At 24.4% G+C, this 26,045-nt stretch overlaps 1 protein-coding gene and 1 long non-coding RNA gene across 3 annotated transcripts; one reads left to right on the top strand and one right to left on the bottom strand.

The window, feature by feature from the left end:
• Nucleotides 1–8: 8 nt before the first annotated feature.
• Nucleotides 9–26,045, top strand: LOC126552770 (uncharacterized). Of its 2 annotated transcripts, XR_007606189.1 has the most exons (12): nucleotides 9–126; nucleotides 7,417–7,582; nucleotides 7,664–7,855; nucleotides 7,913–8,110; nucleotides 11,568–11,676; nucleotides 11,981–12,160; nucleotides 12,229–12,349; nucleotides 12,423–12,512; nucleotides 12,786–12,887; nucleotides 12,969–13,199; nucleotides 16,375–16,609; nucleotides 25,958–26,045. It is a non-coding gene; the product is annotated as an uncharacterized LOC126552770 (long non-coding RNA). The 2 variants fall into 2 exon arrangements; XR_007606190.1 differs by having other exon boundaries at nucleotides 7,417–7,855.
• Nucleotides 14,567–15,192, bottom strand: LOC114124490 (uncharacterized). The gene has a single exon (XM_027987748.2). The coding sequence runs from the start codon at nucleotides 15,107–15,109 to the stop codon at nucleotides 14,630–14,632; it is 480 nt and encodes a 159-aa protein (XP_027843549.2). The 5' UTR covers nucleotides 15,110–15,192; the 3' UTR covers nucleotides 14,567–14,629.

Genomic DNA, 26,045 nt, shown 5'->3' with positions numbered 1-26,045 from the left:
AATAAAGTAGTTATTATAATTGGATAAATTTTAAACGTGTATTTTATATTTGGTCAAAACCATACATTTAACGTTACGCTCAACATGTATTTATACAACTGTTATTGGATAAGATATTTTATGGAGGTAAGAAAAAAACATGAGTTTTTTAAACTGATTACCAGTTACATAATTTCGTTTTTTAGATTTTAATTATATAGAATATTTTGTTTTTGTTTGTTTGATGATGAATTATATGGTTGATAACAAAAATCTTTTTTCTCAAGTAGAAATAGGTATGATTTTAATTTTGATTTTATCAAAATAATTAAAATTTATTTCAAGTTTCATTCGTTTAAAAAAAGAAACAGATTATAATAGTTCATTATCATATAGTTGATTAGATTCTTATAGTATTATGATTTATTAAATTATTCAATGTCTTAATACAAGGTAAGTTAAAAATTTAATTTAATAATTTAAATATGTAAGTAGTAAAATTACTTAAAACAATTTTAAAACTTTAGTTTTAAATGAATTTTGACTCGTCTAGGCTTTAATTGGTTTAACATTTCAAATAAACGAATGTATGGTTTTTGTTTTTTCAATGGACTATAGAGAGTACATAAATGGATGTACACCTTTCAAAGCTTCAACAAAAACTCGAGAAAAATAATTAGAACGATTTTAAACACAGTACTAAATTTTTGAGTTGTAACAATTTCTAAAATGCTGTTTTTTTCTAAAAAATAAAATATGATTCTTGCTGGTCCACTATCATCTAGTGAAAATGGTTCAGTCATACTTGCTAATGATGAATACATTTTTAATTTTTATTGAGTCTGATGTTCTTAAAGTTAATAAATCTTGTAATGCATTCGTTGATGCTTGAATTGTATTTTGTTTTCATCGTATTACTTTTTTCTATGATAGACTTTGATAATAATGCACCCTAAAATAAAATGATTACGATATTCCTGTTTGTTTTAAATAATTTTGATATAAACTTGGGAAAATAGCATAATAATAATAAACTAAGAATATTATATCAACTTTAAATTTCTTAATGAATTTGTGTTTTACACTTAAGTTTGTATTTGCATCACCAATATTTTTTAAGCAAGTTTGAATTAGTTTGTCAAATATATCAGTATAGTATGTCATAATATATGTATGGAAATACATTGATTTCGATTTAACTTTATTATTATTAATGCCATAACTACTTAAAATATTATATAATATGCTTGAATAAATCAATATTATGTATGATATTATAATTAAAGTAATAATCGCTTCTTTAGGTTAACTGAAATTGTCGTTAAAGTTTGCAGGTAGTTCTTATCGATTTCAATAAGATGATAACACATACAATTTATATATTATTGTCATAGTTATATGTAAAAGTAAATTAAGTAACTGATCAGTATAATTTTGTTCTCACGTTTAAACCATTTTGTGTATGTATCAAAATATTTCTGCACAGTAACTATTGTATTTTTAATTATTATATTGTGAAGCGATGTTTTTAATTTATGCATACTTGTATAAAACGCATGGAAATGTAAAAATAAAAAATAATGTATACCCAAATAAAATAATTATATTATTATTTATAATTTTTTTTTGTGCACAAATGGCCGCGTCTAAAATATAACTTTATGTATAAATGGCTGGGTCCATTTTTCCTACTCGATTAAACCCCTAGAAAAATGTTACCATATCAACAAAAGTAAATGTCTATCTAGTTTTTTTTCCGCATAATAATTTTTGATTCACCCTATATAATGCATGAAACGGTCCACGATCCACCGTTCTCACATATGGTGAATGGTGATATCACGTTTATCGCGTCCCTTTCCGTCAATCCCTTGTATATTAGTTTACAGTTTTATCGTTTCCATTATGAATTTGTTCCCATTTTAGGCCTCCCCTCGTTTATTTAAAGTTCGGTTTATGCATTTTTTCTGTTTAATATGTTCTTCTTGTATACAACCCACGCTGCAAAATGTTATTTAAACAAGAGTAAATATTAGTGTGAGTGAAACGATCATAATTGATTATAGTGTAGGTATAACAATACGTTTGGCACATTTAGAGCGCTTTTAATACAATTTCTAGGAATTTCTAGTAGTTTTGATTGATTTATTAAAAACGTCATAAGAAAATTTATAATTCATCCATTATTTGGTTTGTCAACATAAAGACAACCATTTTTTACTAACTTAACCTAACCTAACCTAGGGTTTCAAACATGCATTTTTGAAGGAAATATTAACAAAAATTTAAATTTTAAATTCAAATAAATTTAATAACGTTTTTATAGATAGTAACTGATGTTGTTTCCACGATAACTAACGACAAACTATGGGTTTTTTGTATAATTACAAAATTTCGTGTAATACAAATTTATTTAAATTTCAATTTATTATATTAATTTAGTATTACATAATATTGTTTTTGTAATAACTGAATAATGTTGGAATTAATTCGTAATTCATAGTGTTTTTTCCTTTTGGAATAGTAAAAATAGATTTAAACTTCAATTTTAGGAATGGGTTCTGGTAGAAAATCAGATCTAATTGGTACGTGTTTTAGAGGGTTAAAAGTAAAAAATTATCAGTACGTTTCAAAATAATCTGAAAAAAATGAGAAAGTTAGTACCGCTTTGCTGTACAGTAGGGGTCAAGTGAGTTTCAGTAATGGATGTGTTAAATTTGAATTCAATAATATATCATCGTATAGTTATGAAAAACAATTCTAAGCGTAGATAGTCTGTCAGTCTATATACATTAAGTATATTTTCTGATGTGTTTTTTGATATGCCTAAAGCTGTAACTATGATTTATTTTACTTTTACAAATACGTTAGGTTTATGTATTATTTTCTGAAAACATTGTATTTATTATATTATAATTAGTACACATAACCATTATAAATGTAGGTATAATATAAATATTTATACTATATTACTGTGTTATATTTAATATTATTGTTACTAACTTATTTTTGTAAATACTACAAGGCACTGTGAATAGGTTGAAAATTCTTAGTATAAATAGATAATATCTTAAAATTAATTAACGGTTTTTAAATATTCCATCGTGTGTAGTAAAATTCATAATATTTTAAGTCCACGTGAATATTGTTTTTGAATTATAACAAAATAATTAACATCGTTATTTATCGCTGAAAACGTAATCTGATGTCCAAATTTGAAATTAAAATATCTATAAAAATTATAACACTTATCTATATTACCATTCATCGCATTTTAATTATATGTATATTAATGAATTTTCTATTTAATATCTGTAGGAGAATATAAGTAGAATTTTAATGAAATAATTAATTTAAAAAATTAACATTTTCATAAAATATTGATACAAAATACCAAATGCATTAATTTTCTTCAAAACGCCGATTAATTGCCCTTTTAAATAGTTGGATATATTAGATATCGTAGAAACGTTATTTGTTATGCTGTGACAGTTATTGTAGAGTAGGTGTTGTAGTTTGTAGGTTAACTTAACCTAACTATAATTGGCCTTTACCCTTAATATTATGTACCATTTATTTCAATTTTATTACTACTATACAAATTTAATACACCAGATCTGGCAGATCCATTAACACGCTGTATCATTGTATCAGCACTTTTATAATGACTTTTTTATACGGTTTATATTTATATATGAAATCCACAGAATTTCTATTGACAAGGAAATTCAATTATGATATTATATATTCATATATAATATGAAATTATCGAATTTATTCCGATGAAAAAAAATAGTTTACCTATATATAAAGCTTTTAGTGTGTAGAAAAATTTCGATACTATTCAATTTTTATTTCTATTTTAATATCTACTTAATTTAAAATGGTAAACCTTGAATTTATAAAATATCCTCGTTGTTAAGCATTTATAAGGAAACACTTTTATTGTTAAAATTGATTTAATAAAATGCTCAAGGCTTATTTTGGTGTTAAATAAATGTCAAGTGTATAATTTTCGTAATCAATTCAAGAATGTATATAATGTTAAATATTGTGGATATTTGTGATTGTTATTTTGTTATATCTACAATGGGATTTTTTTTATTGTTATATATATATAACCAAACAAAAGATTATAAAGTTATTAATTTCGGCTAAAACGTCTTCAAAGTTCTATAAGTACAATGGGTGAAAATAATATAATACATTGAAGGTTCAAACTCTGTAATATTTCTAGAATTACGACACATTGATTTCATTGTGTGCGGAAATTTGTCAGTTTTTCGTGATTTTTTTATTGTTGTAGTGTGGGAAGGGGAAGGTAGAAATTTTCCGCAAAAATATTGAGTACATCTAAAAAGTCTATCACTTTTTCATATAAACTCTCTAAAGTTATATATGGTGTTCAGTTTTCAATTTATAAATTGATACGACACCAAACTTTCAGAGAATTTATTCTACTCGAAGCAATGTGCCGAACACATACGATTCTTAAAATGCCAATAAATATTCCTTGTTTCAGTAAAAATCTAATAAAATATACTATTGTGAGCACGTATTATTTCACTGAATCATCAAAGTTTATCTTCCATTAAATAATGAAAAATATTTGATATTTTAAATTCCGATTATTTTTCAGATGGTGACGCCATGATGGTATCATTATATTTTTCTAAAGAATTATATAAAATAGGTAAAACTACTAAAACTAGATTATAATATTCTATGAAATTGTTTTCAAGGACTTAATATAATAAATAATATGATAGGTAGTCAATACTTAATAATACTTGGATATATATATATATATAGGATCTTGATAACCTGAAGCATTCAAGAAATGAACTAAAAAAATAAAAATGTTAATAAATAAAGTTGATCGATAAAATTAATTTGATTTCAAATTAATTTTTAATATATAAAACTTATATTTTTATACAATATATTTATGTGTATATTGTACATTTATGAATGCTAAAAATAAAAGTAAAACTTTTTATTATATTATTCCTCAATATCTATTATTTCGATATGTTTTTTTGGGGTCGGGTAAGAATGATAATTAGTGATATTTAGTATAATTAGCTGTATTGTGCTATCAATTGGTTAATTATCAACCTATGTATTCAATCAACAGTTTTAATTTAAATGATCTTTTTGAAGCAACTTTTCATAATTGCTATGTTAACATGGTTGCTTATTTATATATTCGATGAAATAATTATTAAAAATTTTAAATGGTTTAATTAATAGAAAAAAGCCCATTTCTTATTTATTTTATTAGGTGTATTAAAAGCATTTAATGTTATTTAAAAACAATCTATCGTCTCACGAAACTTCATAACTTCATTGTTAGTTCTATTTCTATACTCTAAAAATACTAAAAAGCTATCCATCATTTGAAATTCTTAAAGCAATATATATAATTTGTCTAGAACCTGCATAGTGTGTACAAAGAATATGTTTTACTTTATTTTGACGAGAAATCATATTTTTATAGTGATTGATAAGCCTTTTCGCAGAAATAGGTATTCATTCTTGCTGTAGGCAATCACAATATCTTACTTCTACGTATTCAAATACGTTGATATATTATTAAGAGCAAAGATACTTTTTTCGAAGGGACTAAAATCAATATATTTGGTAGGGTGATGGCAATTAAATTAATTTTCAAATGTTATTGAAAACGTACGACTATCTTAGCTTGAAATGCTTCGGTTACTCATACACTGAAGGCTGGGATGGAGCGATCGGACGCGGGAGTTCAACCAACGATGTTAAATAATATTATGTTTTCCATGCAAAACAATATAGAAGTAGCTGAGTGATTCAGTGACATACATGGGAGGAGAGAAGAAGATGAGTAGTTAATTTGTCTAGATGATGGAATAATGGATTGTTTATCTAATATTTCAGTGATGATGGAAAGGGTGCAAAGTGTGAGTAATGTTGTTTACTAATTCAGCTGGCGATTAAATTCCTAAATGGGGGAAAGGACTAAGAAATCAGACGGTGACTAAAGCCTATCTCTATAGTTTGCTTGTACTATGTTTTAGGGTTCGGAAAGCGTAATCAAGGAAAGGGTACAGTAATTCAATTTCTCGAATTTCTGATCTGATTCAATTTTGTATTCAATCAATATTATTTCATTTTATGTCAATCCAGTTAGCTTAGCGCTAAATAGTTTTATACTTAATCGTATTTAATTTTATGAAGTATAAAATATGTAATTTATTATACATGACTGCAGTATTGTCTAACTCACAAAGATATTGTTGAATTTGCATTCAATATTTTTGGTGACAAATATTTTAACTACGTTATTAATTTAGTAATCATAAAATAAATAAATTATAAAAGTTCTTAAAAATAAAGGATCCGGAATTTTTTTTTATATAGAATGAATTATTATTGAATTTAAATTTAAAGAGCCTGTAAGTGACCCAATGTTTTGTTCAAAAACACGTCCTTTATAGGAAAAACTATTACGCCTTGTACAGTGATCCAATTTCCAGAATTTTGTTAGAAAGAGAAATTTAGTTATTCATAATTATATTTTTAAATCATATTAAGTACCTACTTAATATAAAAAATTTTCGTAAGTTTTTGATTTTATTATTTTTTTTTTTCACTATGAACATCGCAATCAAAGATTGTAGTTTAATACTCCCTGTAGAAAATAATCCTCTTTCTAATTTTCTATCTTTGTATGGGCCATTTTGGTATTTAAGGTATACTTATGTTTTAGCACGTTATATTTTGTACCAATTCCTGCAATCCTACATATTATTAAAAATTAAATTCAAACTTGCTTATATATATTTTACACAGCTACACACACAATCTTTGTACGAAATATCTTTATCAGAAAATTAAGCGGAGAACCTCAAGCCGTATATTGAAATATACGTATACTTACTTCGATCTTTAAGAAGTTTTGTCTGTTAATTTCAACATTTTTGTCAGATTATGAGTATATATATTATGATATATAATAATGTGAGTCGATGGTACATTGGTACCTACGCATCGTTTGATATTTATATTAAGAAAGTATTTAATGTCAATAATGCCAAACTTAACTGATTATTGACGTCATAAATTGGCAATGTATAGGACTTCAAAATGTCCACATTTGCCATATTTACGGAAATAATGATATTTTTACTGCCAATAACGTCATATTCCACATCAACAACTTTACAAAATATTTTTAAACTATTACTCTCATAAGTATACTTACTTGTGTTTATTAATTATTAATATATTTAGTTGTTTTATAATCAACTAAATATGAAATAGTAATTTAAAATTGCTTTTATCGCATTGACCAATATTATTCCTTTGTTAGAACTTCGAAATCATTCGCTATTTCAGATTGTATTCATTTATATTTTAGTATCAATGAATACTTAATCAATTTATTTATATTTTCAGACAGCCCTACAAGCTGAAACATCATTATATATTATATTCGTGGTATTAAACTATATCCGTCACGATATATACGAGAATCGTCGAATGATTTCCACCTTCCGTTTCACATAATCTAGTACTAAGCGACTGAATAAGACGTTAGACGATGATGCAAAACGCTATAGTGGTATTATGTTTTGATGACATAATAATAATATTATTATTGTACGTCTTTGCCAAGCGTTTGTCGACGTGAATTCTTTCTTAGGACGTAATACGCGTAATGTACATTGTATAATACATTCCACGGACTTCGAACCGACAAACAAATTATTATTACATCGATGTAATATTGGCGCTGGTCAATATGTCAACCTGCCGATCATCCGCGAAATAATAAATGGGATTCAACGGCGGCATAAGCGCATAAGCTAGCGGAAGTCTAAAAATATTTTTTCCGGTAATTATGTTATAAGTCATAACTGTAATGATAATAGTAATTTGGTTTCTGCTGCAGGCGTACGAATTCCGAGTCTTAACATGCCACAAATATCCTATGAATGCGGATTACAGTAGACGTGCAGTGTCGATGACGTATACAGTGTCATGCCGTTATGTCCAAAGGCACTGAATGAACCGTAATAGGTATATAATACACATGGATACACAGATAATGCAACAAAAGTGACGTTTGCGATGGCTTGCAGTAAGAAAAGTAATAATTATGGTATTGGATGTAATTTTTGATTTGACACACGCTTTTATGTCATTATTATTATGTACTTAATAATGTTTATCTATACAACTTTTACAAGAACCTGAATAAAAACTAAAAGATCCTCAGTACTTCTTAAAATAACTGAGAAAAACAAAATTAAGGAAAAATGATAATTTTTAAGCAAAACCTATTTTTGGATAAATCATTGTTGTTATTTAGTTGTAATTAATGTAATTCAAAGACAAATAATGTAGGTAAATGCCATTTTCACCAAACATAAATACGAACGCATAACAGATTTGACGTGACGTTGCCGGTGTCTACGACGTTCCGTACAGTGTGAATCGATCTAGAGTTGTAGAAAATTGAAAATTTAATACGAAGTTGCTTATAAATAGTTTATAGGTATTGAACTATGATTGAATTATAATAATTATAACAAATCTATAATAAATGCGCATCGATCTGCACATAATATAAAGCTGTCTATATTAGGTAGTTTTTGTTTATAATAATTAATAATTTTATTATTGTAAATGCAATGTTTTTAGAAAAAAAATTCTACTTGCATAGTATTGATAATAGTAATATTAATATTATTTCTTATAGGTAGTTATGTTTAATAATAAATCTGGGAAAAGCATAGAAAATAAGTTTGATGAACTTTTAATTTGGTTTATCGTATATTCTAGTTGTTCAAAAATTAGTACTTTTATAAAAGCTCGTGAATCTTAATTACTGAATTAGGTTTATTTCAACTCGTACTTTTTCGAAAAAAAAACTTATACTAGACACTACAATATTAGATATTATATTATAATTTTTGCATTTTATAATTATTTTTAATTATTCAATTTTATTAGATGTTAAAAATAGAAAATAATAATAATTTAATTAATTAAAAAATAAAAATATTCATAGTTGATAAACTGCATACTTTTTTTTAACAAGTATGAAATTATATAAAATCCAAATTATTAAAAATATCTTTATATAAATTATTTGAATAGAAAAATTATTATAAAAAATAATATTTGTTATGTATAATATAATACAATAAGTATAATACATAAATCTAATAATTGTGGTAATAGTATATTATTTTAATAGTAGGTATAATATGACTATTTTTAAACGTCTTATTACGATATCTTATTACTTGATCTTGTAAAGTACTTGTGTAAAAGTATATAAATAGTTTTTGAATATTTAAATACATATTTTAAATACTTTTGAATAGTATCTATACTTAAAATCAAATAATCATTTTTAAATTTTTTTTTGTTTATATTTTGTATTTTCAATTCTAAATAGTAAATGGCAAAAAAATAAATTGATTAATGAATGTGTGAATTGAGTTAGATTATAAAATCTATGTTAATTTGAACGAGTAAAGATTAAAATATATCTTTATATATTATGTAATTAATTAAAATGTATTTACCTCCGGGTGTTCTAAACAATAGTTCGTTGTTTGTTAAACACAGCTCGCGGTATGTAGGTATAAAAACGACAAATGAAGACTATCGATTACACAAAATATAATCCATATATACACAATACACATCAAATATAACTGAAACTCGATAGGTACGTAATAATATACGTGAGGCAATTAGGAAATAGCAAGTTTTGATTATGATGGTAAATGTATACATCGGAAAAAAAACTATAAATTAATCCAATTATTTATATAAATTATATCTTATACACATACAGCACCTGTGTCCCAAAAACATAATTTATATTATACTTTTTTATTGGTTATTTTGACTTTTAGATATTATTTTCATCGATGTTTTTTATTTCGGGTATAATTTTAGTGGGTTTTCATTTTTGAATACACTTTGTAATATACTAATATCTATTATTTTTGTTCAATTATTTTATATGTATATAATATATATTTACATTTTTAGTAACATCAATGGAACATTTTAAATTAAATAGGTAATAATATGTTGACCATAAAAACTGGTAATTTAAGATTTTTTAGCTACTTTTTTGTATTTATATTACTGTTTTGAGGTTTACAGGTTGTTTTTTTCTACTTAAATAAAATACAATTTAAGTCGTAATTATTTAATTACGATTATTATTGAATCGCACATAATCGAGCATAATCGAGTATAATCTATACCTATTATATGTATTATACTATTTTTTTTTCAATATTTCACTCAGACTGAAATTAATTAATCTGTCATCAATATATTATGACAAAATTATTCCAATTTCTTGTTATTTATCAACATATGTTATCGACTATTGTAAATTGCTATTTTAATAAATTACATCTTTGGCCATACTGTAGCTTTGTATAAACAATAAATATACATTAAGTTATACTTGGTAGGAGCCAGTGTGGTGACCGCGTTCGTATATACATCGCAATGGGGCGTATACCTGTGTAGACTACCCTAAATGTCAACCACCCTTTATATTTTTAAAATAAAAAAAAACCCGAAAAATGATGGCAGTGTGGTTCGGTTGTATTAAAAAGTGAAACGTTTTATTTATTTTTCAAACAATAATTGGTTTCTATACTACTATTATTAAGTATGAACTAAATGTTTAAAATAGATGTGCGACGTTTGTGCTATGACATAAAATACAGTGTTATTATATATTTATCAGTTATGTACAAATATAATTTTTGATTGGTCATTGAGGAGATATTTATGCATGATTGTTTTTAGAACAACACCTGCTAAAAATATTAAATTGACAAAAAATATCTTATGAGTTTAATCACCCTCTCCTTTTTAGTGATTATCGTTCAGTCTATTAACATTTATAGTAGAAACATTATCATCAGGCATTGAAAATAAATTAATGCAATGCAATGATTTGTAGCTGTGAATGCCTGTAATATAGATGAATGTTGAAAAATTAAAATAATATAGACATTTACATTAGGATTTTGGTCAATGTCCAATATTGACATATACAACCCGGTTTTAGTTAATGTTGACATAGGTAGGTACGTATTCGCACATATTATTATAATATAGTATTTTAATAGTACTATAGTTGAATATATCTTTCATTATAAAATAAAATCAATATAATATATTTAATTAAATCAAAAATTTATATTTTCCAGCTGAAAAAAAAGAATTATTATGTCTTTTTTTTTAGATATTAAATCATTAAATTTATTATAAAATACTTCATTCATGTTTTCTATTTTAAAAAAATCACTTGGATAAAATTTTTATTTAAAATAAAAATATATAACAACGTTGAATGATAGTATACTGAATAACAGCAAGGTACATAACATAGAGGTTATCCAGATATTATAAAAGTAGTTGGATAAGATAATAAAACATTTTATTAAATTGTCAATTCGTTACATATGTTTCAATAAAAAAAAAAAAAAATAAAAATAATCGCTTGATAGCTAAACTGCACAATTGTTCTCAATTTATTATTTACCTTTTTATTGAAGTTTTTCCAGTAGAATATTGACCAACAAATAACACCGTGAGTTTTTCATCAAAATCTTGACCAGTTAACGAAGGCAAATGAAACTCGTGAACCAAATAATTGTTCAAAAGGTAAGACTGGATTTATAACTGTATTATAAGCGATTAAGAAATGTATCATAGTCTTTTATAAACTTCCTAGAATAGTTAAATTAATTATTAATTAACACTATTAAATGATAATTATTAATTGATTTAATTACTTGTAAAATGAATGGTGAATAAACTTAGTAAAATTCGGGTTAAATTCTACATAAATGTAAACGTGATTCTTTTGTAAGTATATAAAATTAATAATGCAGTACCTATTTATTTTTTGCATATATTTTTTGATATCAGTACAACTTATTTTATGTTTATATGTTGAATATTTTAGAAATGTTTTCGATGTTCAAAGATATTTTCAAACAAATTAAGTCAAGCGCAGCATACTTGAATTGCACATATTAAAAACATCTCTCGACTTGAGAAGAAAAAATCTAATAGAGATTATAAGATAAATATCTGTATAAAAATATAAAATTAATAACATTCCTTAGAAACCTTACTACCGCAGGTGAGATACTTTTCGGTACTATTATCAAAAAAAAAAAAAAATAATAAACTCATAATTTTATTGAAAAGGTGTGTACAATCTCTGTCTAAAATAGTTTGCAGTTTTGAAGGGTTAAAATTTCATAAGAAAAATGTTCATTCAAAACGGACCCTAGGAGGGACGAATTTTTTCCGTGTCCACAATTTTTTGGTAAGTAATCTATAAATAAATTTTAAAATGGTATATATTAATATTTAATATGTCTAATACATAATCTTTATAGGAGTGTCATGATTGTAACAAAAAAATTTTGCCGAAAAATACTTTAAGATATCATATAAAAATTAAACACTTGTTGGACCGAGATGATTTTGTAAGTGGACATAAAATATATTTTAAAGTGTATAGCTATTAGATATGTCACATATATTTTACCGGTTACCCCTTTTTAAGTATTTTTTAAATATATACAGAGTGGTTTCTTATTAAAGAACAATCATCATTTTAAAAATTTGAATTTTTATATTAATTTTCATATTAATAATTTTCGATATGTATAGAGTGTTTTAACGTTAAAAGTTTTCTAGTAAGTTCATCTTATATTTAACATTGAAATACATAGGTAATATAATTATGAATTCTACAGGAATGTGCAGCTCATTGTTCAAGGAAATATACGCGAAAGAATGATATTTTAATTAAACACATAAGTAAACATATGATTCTGAAAGAAAATGCAAATTCCACAGTAATTAATTAATAATAATATATATATATATTTGATACCTAATTGATTTTAATCTTATACCTACATTATACTATTATTCAGGTTACAAATTTTTAATGTGTTACAAATTAACAATTGTTTAATAAAGGAATCCTTATAAATGAACACCACCAAAAGTACCACAACATAGATTTTGTAATGATCATTTAAAATTCACAATCCTTTAGTGAATTTCAAAAATGGAAAATTAAAGAAGAACAAAAGTGTTTAATTCAGTGAATGTAACCAATCACGATTCACGAACAGTGGCTTCATGTTTTGAATATTAACCATGTGAGTACAATAATAATTATTGTAATATTATAAGATCGGTGATAAAATATATCGATGGTATATTATACATATTATATAAGTATAATCATATACTCATAAAGTCATATAACTAATCAAATGTACAGTTTATTTTTTTGGGTGGTATAATATAGCGATGTGACTGCATATTATATGTATATAAGTTAATTGTGTAACGTGAAATATCTAGTTTTTGGGAAATTTAAGGATATTGTTGAAAAAAATGACCAGAATTTTTTGTTTATAAAGTGAAATGTATTTGAATATTAAATTGCATATTTCCAACGTAGGTATACCAGGAAAACAGAATAAGCTAAACAGTAGTGTACCAGAATTGCCTATCTAACACGCCCCATTGACCATATTTATAATATATTAATTTGTATTATAGGTAAATGAAACTTAAATAAAAAAATATCTTAGATGTACACCATTAATTTGATAATATAAATAGTTATCTGAGGTGCTCCATATAGATAAATATCACAGAGATTTGTTTCTTTAAAAATACTATGTAATGATTATGAAGACGTGAAATTACCGGGGACGGTTATATGTTTCTAAATCAATTACTCAACTAGATTATAAATTAGTATATTATCTCTCCAATTCTTGTGGTGACTTCTCTGTTTAAGTTGCAGTTAACGTCCGAAGAATACGATGAGATGACCGATTTGTATTTTAAAATGGAAGATCTTTTTCATTGGTTCACTGTTGTTAACTTTATTTAATTGTTTAAAAACATACCAACATACATGTCTTAAATTATTATTACAAACGTTTACAATCAACTTTTACGATTACGACGTTTTGTATAGAAGATCTTCGTAGTCTCTTACACTCGTCTGTGACTTCATATATTATATTATAATTTCAGAAAAATGAATATGGGACACATCAAAAACAAAAAGTATAGATAAAATATTAATTGTCGAGAATTATTATTATATGTATTTAGTGCTACAACATTAGTAGAATATTTATGTAAATGTATAAAATAATGTTTGATGCTTGTTATAGTTATTACGTTTGTTCATTATTTGTATTGTTTTAAAAGTGAAGGGACTTTGTTGTAAATTTTAGTAATTTCGTGTAAAACATAATTTGCAAATTTGACGAATTTCATCATTATTTTAAGTTAAAAAGCTTATAAAAAAAAATTATAAATCGATGTACAAACAACTTAGTGAATTCTTGAATTCGAATTTCAAACATTTTGATAAGTATAAAAATATGTATCGCTGTATCGACACTTATATAATTTGTAAATATATATATATATAAGTATATTAAAAATACAATTTTAAATGAAAACAATATAATATCCAATTTAAAAAGTGGACGCCAAGTTACACATCAAATTTAAAGTTGTAATTTACTAATATAAGTATAAAATAAATTACAAATCAAAATTATGATTTTATTGTTAATGCACATTGTTTATTTTTCTCTTGACTAGTTTCTACTAACTCTTTAGTAGATGCTATCAAATGCGCTAACACACGTCGTTCCTTTTCCAATAGGGAAAATTGTTCAGAGATCTTTTCCTGTTCTTGCTGTGCTGTTATTAGAGCCATATCAAGTTCGTTTAATTCAACGATCAACATATTTCTTTCGTTTTTTTTTATATTAAGAATTTCATTATTTGCGTTTTGATCTAAAATCTCCTTCATTTTTTGTATATTATCAGCAACGCTAAAAGTTCCAATGATTGAGTATTGATCTTCTATAGTTTTACGTAATATCTTAATCTCTTGGCCGATCGCTGAATTTTCAAAAGTCGTGTTTATGCTCTGATTTTCACTACATAAAGACTTAATAGCTTTATTTAGTCGATCGATTTGGAGTTTTATTGACCGTACTTTTCTTTTTTCTTCTTTCTTGAATTTCATTATTATTTATTTATTCAAGAAAATCTATTATATAATATGTATATAAATTTTATAATATATTGATGGATTTATTTATATTTAATATGAACAGTTTCTATAGATATTTAAATACAATTTATTTATAGTTAGTAAATATAAACCTTTAGATTATTCAATAATAATACGAAAATTATAAAAAAAATTTAACAAAAATTATCGTTATACTATTGTAAACATTTAAATAACTATTATCACTCAATATTTAGATTACTTTATTGATCATAATTGTGTATATTATACAAATGTTAAGTCAATAACTTGCTCATTTGAAAATACCGTATAAATAATATTATTATTGTTTATTTTTTTGAAAAGATAAAAGGCCCCACTGAACACGTTTTTGTGGGGGCCCACGAGCTTACAATTTATAATGCTAAACTTAATGTAAGCATTTATATTAATAAAATTTATATTTTAATTGATTTACAATTTTTAGACTCATTCGATGAAACTAATTAAAACATTCAATGTACCTGTGATAATAATTAATATAAAAAGATATAATGTAATTCAATGTTTATAATTTTTAGGTAAATAAAATACATTATGTAGGTAACTAGATTAAGTATACTATATTAATATTAATTAATGTTTTATATCTTGTTTATTATACTGATGATTAGTTATTATATTTTTTTAACTATGAAAGGATTGAGTTGTTTTGGTGTCTAATGGTAATATATTAAATATTTTTGTAGGAACTGTTAAGTAGATTGAGTTAGTTTTCTGTGCATTCATGGTACAGAGTAGTGAGTACAGACGTACAATTATATTTAATAATTGTCTTATACATAAATATTCTCGTATATAAAATATACACTTGTTTTATAATTAATTCATTTGTACGGCAATAATTGATAAGACAATTATTAATTTAATTTCGAGTTAAAAACTATGTTAATTTTATTATAAAGTGATATGATAGTAATTTTTAAATTTATAAAGTTTTATAAATAGTTTGACAAATATTAAAAATAATATAGGTAATGAAATTGTATTAATAAATAAGAAGTAAATACGATAATTTGTTAATATTGTGTGGGCGTCAAGAAGTGACGCCTTTTGAGCGCGCTTGTTTAACCAAAATTAAATTTGGCGTATTTTTAAATGTCTCATACATATTGAAATAAGTAATAACTACTAGGTAAGTTATAAATTACTTTAGATAAAAGATGAATTAGTTCAAACGTGTTGTAACGGTAAAAAGTAATATTATTAATTTCCAGGTACAGCACGATGAATCTGATCGTTTTGAACTGTATATTTTATTCGTTGAGTTGTTACATTAAACTTGTAAAGTACAAAAACTACCATTCATTCAAAATTGTCAGCAAGGGAAACGTTGAATTTGATTGGAGAATTTGAAATTCACTCCTCAAAAGGTTTGGTTTAGAAGAGATATCCTAAAGTGAAAATCGTAACGCGAAATCTTTGAAAGAGTCTGCTAACCAGCTTAAATGTGTATGTACGATAAAAACAATATTTTAAGGGAATGATTCCGCTCAACTGTAATAATTATAAGGCGATTCACCAGCCATATTCTAGGCCAGTTTTAATTTTTAATTTTATATTTTCAAGTACTTAAAATATTCTATATTACTTAAGTGAATTTATTATTTTGTTACGATACACAATTTTCCTTTTTAAATTGGAACCACCCATAATAAAAGATAATAACCTACTGTAAATAGTTAAGTAGATAAATTTATTAACAATTGAAATGTATATAAATCGAAGTTCAAACACGTACTTTTATATTTATGAAAATGAAAGTAAGGACTGTAGTCCATTATAATAGGTTTAAAATTGATTTGGACAGTAATGATATGAAGTATAACAGACTATTAAACATAACATCAGGTTGTCAGGTTTTATAAAAAAACTATTAATAAAAAAAACATATTTGCTAGTTATTTTATTCACAGCTTATATATTGCCTTTATAATATTAATAATAACGTATATGAAATTTACATAACAACACTGACGTATTTATAAGTACATTTTGTACCTATACCACGTATGTAGAATGCTACAGCAGCACAGTTTTCATTTCAATAATATTCAAATATTTGTGGCTTTTGAATCAATAAAGAATAACTCACGAAAAGAGTGAAAATATTAAATTTATTTTTAGTAAATGTTTGTGAACAAAATTCCTTACAAACAATTTATTATACACAATATCATTATGAAAGTATTTAAGTGTAAAGTATATTACTTATATGTATATGAATAAGCGCATTTATTCTATATAAGCCCTCTTGGATTTTTTCTGTTTGATAATAACGAGTTACTAATGGTGCAAGTGCCATACATTTTACGTGTATACTTATTTTTTTTACTTTATTTTATTTCAACGCAATAACAATTATCATTATACAAGATTGAAAGATACATAAATATATTATACCTGAGACTTGACTATTAAGATTGCACGCTTACTCACCAACTAAAAAAATAATATAAATTATACTTTTAATCAGTTTGAATATTCATTATTGCTAATAAATTAAATCTTAGAAACATCATAAAAATTAATTTAAAAAAAAAAATTGCAATTATTTACATCTTTAATTTGAATATTAGTTACGATAAAAATTTTATGAATGATATACGTACTGTGAACGTCGATTGTGTCACTTTTATATATGCGTAAACTCAATCCCAGTGTTGACCACACCCGCAAAGGGCCACAAATTAATTAATATGATTATTTTATAAAGTGGCCTTTTAAAACATCTGACACTTTTAATAGATAAGCTCCTTGTGAAGAAATTTACTTCCAGTTTATAATAAATTGTTCGATAACTTTATTAGAATTTATATCATTGGATATTTTTTTCAATGTAAGCTATAAGCATAAAATCCTTCTGACTTTTCGTATTCAAACAAGTGTAATCTGAGCAACTCTTCAAGTTATTGAAACTATAGATTAACCATTAACCGAGTTGAAGAAAATAAAACAAGATACTTATAAGTAAATTTTAATTTTAATGTTTTGATATTTATAAAGCGAATTGATACTTTATTACAATTTTAAAGCAGCAAACCACTTAAGTTTTTTTTTAACATTTGTATTTTTCTTTGGAAGCATTTTTTTTAAACGTTTATGTCATCAATACTGATAAAATCTTATCGGATGTTTTCGTTGTTGTCACAATTAAAATCGTCTATATATTGTAAATCAGAACATAATACATACAATTTTTAATTGCTTATTTCAATTTAAAGCAATGTTTAATAATTCTAATCGTTAACTATCCATAGTAATATCATTATTATTTTTAAACTTGATGGAAGTAATTTTTTTTTAGTAAATCCATTTTTAAAGGTATCAAAACGGTGAAGTTCACGCTTTGTCGAAGTATATTTGATTTTTATTTATTAACTTTCTCCTCGTGTGTTCAACAACATTTATAACTTAATTCTTTATAATAGTATCATTACTCATATGTATAATATATATATGTATATTTTTACCTACAGTAAATTATTTAAATTACCTGACCTACGTTCATAATTATTTATTTTTGGTTAATTGAGTTGATTTGAAGTAATTACAAACATATATTATTGTAGTTTCACTAATTATAAAATACAATCTAATAAAATAAGTTAGGTACTAATGTCCCACATGAAGACTAGACGCGAAGTCATCAATAATCCACACCTGATTATCTATACATGCATGCATAATATTATATTATATAGTTTATACGTATCTACTGTAAAAATAGCTCTGATAGTATTTTTTAGAAGACTATTTTTGTTTATTTTTTTGCTGAAATATCTATTAGTGGAATTATTGTAGTATATTGACCATATTTGTCTTATATGGTATGTCTGTCAATCATATACTGAATGTCGGATATCACTGAAATCGTTAAAACTATACCTACCTACCTTTTTCTTTTAGTGCTAAAGAAGGTTAATTTAATATTCGTTACGTTTTTAAATATTTGCACTTAAATCAAACCTCGATAAAAATTAACGTACTTAGTGTTAAAAACGTACTGCTTAACAGTTATGTTTATTTTTCTGAATATTAAAATGTGTTATATATATATATATATGTTATAACTTTATAAGCATATAATATATAATAAATTATATTATAAATGGATATTATGTGAATATTATATACCTAATATTAAAATATATATGTACAAAATTCTGTAAATGCGTCATTATTATATTATATTGTTATACACGCTGATGTATTGTAAGCACGTACAAAGCATCACGTATATCACTTAAACATTCCGTATATTATATTTTACATATTATGCATCGTTATATGAACGTCCTTATTGGTATATTATATTATTATGTGTCTGTGTAGATTATATTTATTGGACACTGACGAGTGACGACTGATAAAATATCAGATGTTCCAGAAACGCGTTTTTAATATTTTTATCCCAACTAATGGTTTTCACAAATATTTATTATCTTATTGAATAATGGATGAACACCGATGGTCGTTAATAAATTCGTAAATTCCTAATTATTTGTGAACTCGGAGTGGTATACAACTTTTCGTTTTAAAAATTTTCAAAGTTCAATAAAAAACGAGTAAGTATATATAGACGATTTAGAATAATATGTTTTATTATATACAGAAAGTCTGAAAGTGTATACTACGATGTGTACAAGTGGTACAACCATATTTTCATCACATATCGATTCTTCAAAATTGTAGTTTTATCCCTTATTCTCTTTTCAATACATTTTTATATACAAATTGTTATTTTATTTTATAATATTTACTATTGAACTAAATATGAAAAATAAATAAAAAAATTGGTTTGATACATTGTTATTTGATTTTGTAATCAAACTTATTTTTATAGATGTTGATAAGTAAATAGGTACTCAGACATTGAATAACATGGAACCCAATATTATTTCAAAAGTGTTAAAGTTTAGACTAGGATTGACGACTAGTAGATGCAAATAGGCCATAAAAGATCCCCTCTAAAAAAAAACCCTAAACTAAAAATCCTAGACTTAAACGACACATCTAAGAAGGAAATGATAATTAGTCTGTAAATTTCGCATGTTAAAAAATTATTTTTTGCATTAATGCAGTGTTACAAAATACATATTATACTATTGATATTATACGACAATTTTTGCTTGCTTTCTTAATAATTTAGCGGTGACCAAAGCTCCATTTATTTTTCTACCATTGTATATTAGTATCGTTTCTAAGAAAACAAAAACATATTTCACTTGAACTTTCCGGGACCATTTGTTTTACGGCCGATAGAGTAGGTATCAAATATTTTATATCGTCGTTTTTTTTTTATGACGTTTACATAATATCGTGAACATACTAATATAATATTCACGATTAATGTATAGCTCACGAGCGAATACGACTGGAGGATTATATACATTTTTTTAACATCTTAATACGTTGCATATGTTGTTGTTGCACGATTTATATCCATACAGGTACCCGATTCCATATTAACTTGGGTTATGTCATGCCATTTATATTTTAGTTTTTTTTTTACAACGACATATAAAAACAGCAACGAATACAATATAATGTATAATAATATTACGTATTTACGTACCTACTCATGCACCTGTATAGTGTATACCAAAGGTGTAACCAAAAACGGCGTTAGCATAATACAATATTATATTATAAAACGTTAAAATAATATAATAATATCATCCCCGAGTTATTTTTAATTTTTATTAAACACGAGAATTGTTTGCTCTGTTTTTGTTTGAAAAGTACATTTTAATTTTACGTGTGTTCTTAATAGTATCTATAATAATATATATGTAACAACTAACATTAATATTGTACGTATATAATAATCAACAATAGTCAATATTAAATAATAATAGTAGTGGATTAATATTAGATTTTCCTAGAAAAAGCTATTTTGAGTCTGTTTACTTAATTCAACATTTTTTATACGTCTTGCGGAGGGGGTATTTTCCTATTCTGATGTATAAAAAGAACGTCAAACGCTGGTTTTAAAGAGTTAAATATATCAAAATAATAATCAATATTTCCAATGATATAATTAATATATATTATTATGTTTATTCTATGATAAAATATTACAGAATTGCTACGATATAATATAATTTGTTCAAATATTTATGTATTTTCTGAACATAAAATTGGAATATTCGAATTATAAAATAATAATTTAGGGAACCTGAACAATCTATACACATATAGATTATTTTCAAAGATGGGAAAGTAAATTGAAAAAATTAACTTGAATTATAGTTGAGGTAAATCAACACTAATAACGTTAAGTTATAAGCTAATTGTAAACAAAAAATAAACTTCTCTAAAAGTTTTAAGTGAATACAGAAAAAAAAATATCTAACTTGGTTGATTTTTTAAACTACTGCGTGAATCATAAACATAGTTTTTTTTTTAATTTTCAGTAAATAATTAATCATTTTATTAGAACCCTATTCTATATACTAGTTATTCATTTTTATTGCAGATAAATGTTTAAACCACATTATGGTTTAACAATTAATCACGTTTTCGTTAAATTAATTGAGTTTTATTTAAATGATTATGTACAACGTAATTAACCAAAAAACTAAAAAACATAAATTAATTAGTTTCAACTTTCAACTATCTACATATGTAATAGTTAGTTATAGATACGTATTAATATGATTTAAATTTCTTTATTTATTTTAAAATAAATCAAAACATTGTTGATATGAATTTTTTAATGAATCAAGTATAAATTAATGTATAGTAAAGTAGATAACTACTCAGATATAACTATAAAAATTGGATAATTTATACATTTTTAAATTGATACAAAGTAATTTGAAAAAAAAATGTGCTTTTATAATTAAAATATTTTTATTTTGCTAAAAGAAGTAAGAACAACTTATGTGAGACCTTGTATTATATTTTCAAACATTTTGATTAAGTTTAAAAATATTAATTATCAACACAAATACCTATTCAAAAATATTAAATGCTTACATTTAGTTTAAATAATTTGAAACTTTTATTAAGTACAGGAAATAATAATTTAAATACGAAAAATATAATAGAATGTTTCAAGGTTCTAAATAAAAAAATACGAAAATCGTTAATTCATGTGTAAATAACTTATTTTGTCAAAATGTCTACATGACGGTTGTATGAAATATCTGTGAAATTATGCTTGACATTTTTTTTATTTTCCAGCAATAACAACTTATGAATTATGACTAACCTTGTTTTGAATTAATTTCAGCTATAAGATACTAGTTACTACAAAATAATTTGCAAGTTTTTTGCGAAAATTTAATGTTTATAAAAAATGATTGCGGATTTATGCTCAAATGTTATTGTTAATAAAGTATAACAAATTATAAGGAACAACTTTTTATTGACATCTATAGAAAAAAAAATTGAAAATTGTATTATGTACAGAAAATGCTGATATAAAATTTTATGAAAATTTTTAGTATCTATTTACGGCGTTTCTTGAGAAATTTATATGGGAAATCTGAATTATATAGTTAATAGATAACAATTTTCCAGATGTAAATTATTCGTTTTTTTATTACACATTATTAAAAAGTTCTTTTTTGCGTCATACGTACTACTCCAGGGATGACTTTTTATATCTTTTTTCTTATAGAGTATTATAAATTCGAAAAACAGTGTTCCATTCACGTATATTTTGTGTGATCGGTAATAAAACGTAATGCCCATAGCTGCCGGTTATATTAGTTTAAGTTATTGGATTTTTTAACGAGAATAATAAATAACCCAATTTGTTCATCTGTATAGAAATAATCAATGTATCCGTTCATCGATGACATATACTCATGCGTCTTTTATATAAACATTTTACTCTCGTTTACAGTTTTTTGATTCCGAGTAAATGTTTTTCCTTAAGGTTAGTTGGTAAAAATATAGTATATCACATAAATATAAAAATATGGTACCTACAAGAGTTCAAATTTGAGCCTGTAGTATTATAATTGAAACTTACATTTATTGTAGTATAATACATTGTAAAGTACGTATAGATATAGTTACTTACCTGACACATTACAACGTTAAAATAGCAAAAATATAATATTCACATTTTGAGTTTGAATAGGTTTTATAAGAAATATTTTGTAAAACATATATATGAAGAAATTCGAATATTTATTTTTAGAACATTTAATTTATCAAAAATATGTTTTCAAATATATTACCTATTTAACTTTGAAATTCAAGTATATGATATACTTGTATTTAAAATTAATATACATTTTTATAAAAAGCCTTTAAAAGGCTTGATGCAACTTAATATACAATAACACAAAAATATCTAAAATGACTAAATTAATAAATATATTGATTTACTAAGACGAGTAGCTTAATAATTCAATGAATTTGTATTTTGGTATACCATATGATAGATAATTTAATTATATGATTTCATTTATCGTTGACCATTTTAGATATCTATTTATCAATTATTTGTCATACGTGTGTTTTGGATGTTTTTACTGTATTTTTAATTTTAGTATTTGATTGATGTAATAGTTAAAATTGGTAGATTTAGTAAATATTTTATGATAAAATTTGTAGTAACAATACCTAAGTCTATTTATTTTGTTCAACTCAAATATTTTCGTGAATAGCTCAAAGTTTCGATTTTTTTTTGTTTATACCAAGTTCGGCTGTATGTTTATTTCACGATAACGATCTAGTTCTTTACTTAAACACCACAGGGTTTTGTCGTAAACGACATGTTTTTGCGCATTACAAATTATGATTATAATAATAAATGAGGATTTTAGTCAAACAAAAAAAAAATGTTTGCAATTCCGTGTAGATCCATCTAATATACTGAATAATATACATATCTCGTATTTTTACCTTTTGGTATATACTCGCATATATTATTTTCACATACGAGAAACAACTACAAGAGCATTGGCCAAATTGTAGAACTTCTGACTTGGAAAAGAGGAATTGAATACATAAATGATTTCACAGTATAACATTTTAAGTAGTAACTATCAAAACCGTTATTGAGTCCCGAAATATCTTAACGCTACTTGACTATTGTACTATTATCTGATTCAGCATGGCGTTGTTTGTAATTAATTAATTAATTTTAGTGGATTAATAAAATACAGATTTAAAATTATATACAATTATAATTAATATTTTATTTTTTGTAACCAACGGGGACACTAAACAAATAAAAACATATTTGTTTTTTTCATTTTTTGTGAGTCAACAAATCCCCAGTGTGATACCATCGTTAAATTTTAAAGCTTGAAAATCGGCTTCGGTTGGCACATTTTTAGATATAGGACTATATATATTTATCAATTTTTAAGACCATACTCAAATATTGCCTTTTATTAATATATATGAATTACATTTTTAACTTGTATTTTATTTAATAATCAATTATTTTTCATTTTAACTGATAATGATTTTCTTAAGTTAATTAAATTATTATCTACTGAGTACTAGCACAGCCACATAAATTAAAAATTAGAATTATATGAATAAATGCATCATAAACTAAACCATTACGGTAGGCATTTTTTTTATGCATTTTTAGATTATTTTATAATGTTTCTAAAGTGTTCTATGATTCAGAATAGACAATCACGATTTCCAAAAAAGGGTCAAATGATTATATGTAGTGCATTTTTAAAATTCATCCATCAATACATGGTACTTTTTAATTAGGAATTATAATTGTAGATTCTGACCGGAGCTATTAATGTATTGATTTTATAATTATGCGAGAGTTTTGTGTGTATTTATGGTTGTCTGTTATCGACTTTTAACTTTCGTAGCAATAAAAATAATGCTTGAATTTTTAGTTTTAGTATTTTTTCTGGTGGGAAAGTAAATCTATATTATGATTCTTTAAGAAATAAAAAATAAAAAATCATCAATATTTTTCTTATTAATTGAAAAAAAAAGAATAATGGAAATTTTATGCAAAACTGCAGGTTTTCAACGTATTTTTTTATAATTCAAAAACGAATAATCGTAGACATTCGTATTATTCACCAAATGTTGTTATTGGTATTTTCTATACAATATACATGGTATAATTTCAAGAATATTTTATATTATTTTTATAAATACCTATTTAAAATTTATGATTTTTTTTTCTTTCATCAAAGTCGATACAAAATTCTAAACAAGATTTTTCATAAGGTATTTATTCTGAAATATTATACGATTATGGACTATGGTTGTTTGTTGTAACATTGTCCATTTTTCGGTTATTGATGGTTATAAATTTATAACTATAAAAAAAAAACAACATATCCATTTTTATTTATTATTTCTTTAGAACAAAATGTAGGTACAAGATTTTCAAGAAAGTATTTACTCGTGGCTTGTAGTTTAGTTTGATAGATAAAGGTTTTAAAGAAGGCATAAAATCTTCAGGTCATGAACTAGTAAGAGAGAATTTTTTTTTTGATTATCACTTATCAATATACTTAGTAAAATTCATATATCTCATATACAGTTTATGAATCTCGGCACATATTTTCATTAACATAAAATAATTATAATATATTTATAATATATATATATATATTATTTACTACACTCTTAATATATTTTACAAAATGTATATTATTAACGTCTTGTCAAACCCTTTAATCTGAAATGAAAATTATAATTATAAAGCCGTGCTTATCTGTCCAATTAAAACTTTAATATACTCACCATATTGTATTTGTACATAATTTTTGTATACCTGCACTTTGAAATATGACACAGATTTTATAAGAATACGATCAACAACAAAATTATTTTTGTTATTAGATTTACCTGGAAGGTACCGAATGTAATATTGTTGTATATACGATGTAGGTATACACTATACAGAAGTGTGTGTCTATCTATACCGATG

The sequence above is a fragment of the Aphis gossypii genome, chromosome X (genome assembly GCF_020184175.1).
Source record: "Aphis gossypii isolate Hap1 chromosome X, ASM2018417v2, whole genome shotgun sequence".
NCBI lineage: Eukaryota > Metazoa > Arthropoda > Insecta > Hemiptera > Aphididae > Aphis > Aphis gossypii.
This window is presented reverse-complemented; position numbering and strand designations above follow the sequence as displayed.